The sequence below is a fragment of the Anneissia japonica genome, unplaced genomic scaffold (assembly GCF_011630105.1).
Source record: "Anneissia japonica isolate Jap-2015-1 unplaced genomic scaffold, ASM1163010v1 scaffold1810_len1271414_cov176, whole genome shotgun sequence".
Lineage (NCBI taxonomy): Eukaryota > Metazoa > Echinodermata > Crinoidea > Comatulida > Comatulidae > Anneissia > Anneissia japonica.
Genome location: NW_022702449.1, coordinates 58,702 through 61,023, shown reverse-complemented (window position 1 = coordinate 61,023; position 2,322 = coordinate 58,702). Strand labels below are relative to the sequence as shown.

Below are 2,322 nucleotides of genomic sequence, written 5' to 3'. Positions count from 1 at the left end.
GCCTAAGACAAACGACAATTAATTAGTCCTAACTTATAAGGAACTTATTTAAATATATTTAGATTGGTATGGTGCACCTGGTTATGACACGTCAAAGAATTGCGTTCTTTCCGACTGCGATCTTCACCACTATTGGATAGACGAGGTGTGCTCAGATGCGTATGGTTATGTTTGCGAAAAAGGTTACTAGCTAGTACTGTATTACTATTTCAAGTTATACTTTTGTTATCGTCATGGTAGGCGATCCGATCAGTGGCTGCGTCGGTGGGGTTGTGCCAAGGAGGTCACAAATCTTCTCGTCGGGGAACCCTTAATCCCTTGGAGAAAGAGCCAATATCGTCAGGACCACTGTTGTGGAAAAAAAATCAATGCTGCAACCATGGTGGAGCAGAATGAGGGAGTGTGTGGACTTTCTGTCGCTGCTCTGTCAGGGATCCTGACCCCCTCGTCGGGGAACTGTTTTCCCCAGTCGGAGACCTTGGACACCTCGTCGGGGAATCTCTGGTGCCGTCACTGGATCTGATTTCTCCTGAATTTTTAATTAAAATTTATCCCCTTCCCCTTGAATATACACCCCTCCAGATCCTCGTTTGGAATAAACGTCTCCCTCGAATAACGCCAGGGGCGTTTATTTTCTTCTCGAGTAAACGCCCACCCTTAAACTAATGGAAGCAACGTCATTCTCAACACATTCTATTAATATTCTACTCCACAGTAGAATTACATTTTTTCTAACCTGGTTAGAATAAGTCTATAAATCACGCAATAACACATTTTTAGGTAGTGAAAATTAAGGGGCGCTTATTTGAGTACAGGATATATACGTTTCCATTTTACACACACAAAAAAAAAAAATTAAACTCCTCCCTCGACTAAACGCCTCCCTCGACTAAACGCCTCCATCGAAAAACGACCTCTCAAATAAGGGCGTTTATTCGGAAAAAATACGGTAATTGTATCTTTCGTACACAATCATGTACACATTGGTTTCAAATGATATTAAATTTATATAGGGCCAGACGGATTGGCCCCGGACACTGGATGTAGGCCCTATGCAAGACATCAAAACGTTCATAATTAAACAACCTCTAGCTTAGACGTATTTTAGGGTCAACATTCTGTATTTATCTTAATTAGATCAATTGCCATGGCCACGGATGACCACTTCGGCTTCAGAGCAGACAACCGTTTCCGTAGGGGCGAATCGCGCGACAACTGACGTCATGGTAACAACACAACCCACTGCTACAACGATGGAGATACATTTTCCCCCGGCTACAACGCAGTTACCTGAAATAAACGACGAGGATGATCAAAGACAAGGTAAAACCAATATTCCACCGGAAATACGGATTTGACTGGACAAAATTGCAACAAAACTTTTTATGATCTAAAAATAATCTTAATTATATGTAAAACAACATACTAAAAGTTTACCAAAATAGGACGTACATAAAGGTGTTTTTTATAACCAAAAGTTCAGCACTATTTGAAAGTAGACTTTTAAACGGTACGTACTGAGGTTTTCAAACTTTTCTTGATTATGATCGGTCAACATTTAGGTCAACGTAGGTCATATCTGTTTGTTGCCGGAAGAGTGAGACCCGCGTGTGCGAGCTTCGCGATCGCGAGGTTTGGTGTGCGAATCACAAAATACGAAATACGAAGAACTTTATTGCAATCTCTCATTTAAAATTGAAGTTTAACAAAAGGGGAGAAAAACATTACAAAACAACTTCACAACCCCACTAAACACATAAATATTCTACAATAAAGGCATTACAATTAATTAGGCAACATTAAGTAAAAAATTCAAGTACAAAAATAAATAATTCGCCAAATAATTAAAATTAAAATGACATTTAATTTACAATTAAGATAAAAAATTATTGCAACAGGAAATCTATAAAAAAATTCAGACTGACACCTAGGAATTACAGAGCTATAGATATTGAAAATTATTTGGAATCATACCAGAGTTAGTTCATGTATGACCCTGACAAATTTTGTTGTAAAGTCTAGGCCTGAGGCCTTGTAATAACATCTAATTTTTTAGGCCCTAGCTTAGGCATTGCTTTTTTGCTTCCCGGTTCAGTCTAGTAGTCGCGCACACCTTGAAGTGTGTCACTTTCCCCGCATCGAAACTTTTTCTCAGCGGCCAACGCACACATGAACGTATAGAGAAAATCTTAGTAACTTAAGCCTGGGGCTATTTTCAATGTAGTCTCATCAGTATCTAAGTGTAGAATGGAACCAGAAATGCATCGACCTACTGATGTAGAACTACTACTTTATTTATTGTCGAGTACCGTTTTTTTTGTC

At 39.0% G+C, this 2,322-nt stretch overlaps 1 protein-coding gene across 1 annotated transcript in view; it reads left to right on the top strand.

Moving 5' to 3' along the window:
- LOC117103919 (C-type lectin galactose-binding isoform-like) overlaps nt 1–2,322 on the top strand; it is a 10,196-nt gene that overhangs the window by 1,992 nt on the left and 5,882 nt on the right. The window contains exons 3-4 of the mRNA XM_033244558.1: nt 63–182; nt 1,138–1,323. Of these exons, the coding sequence (XP_033100449.1) occupies nt 63–182; nt 1,138–1,323 (306 nt within the window). The remainder of the gene's footprint in view (nt 1–62; nt 183–1,137; nt 1,324–2,322) is intronic.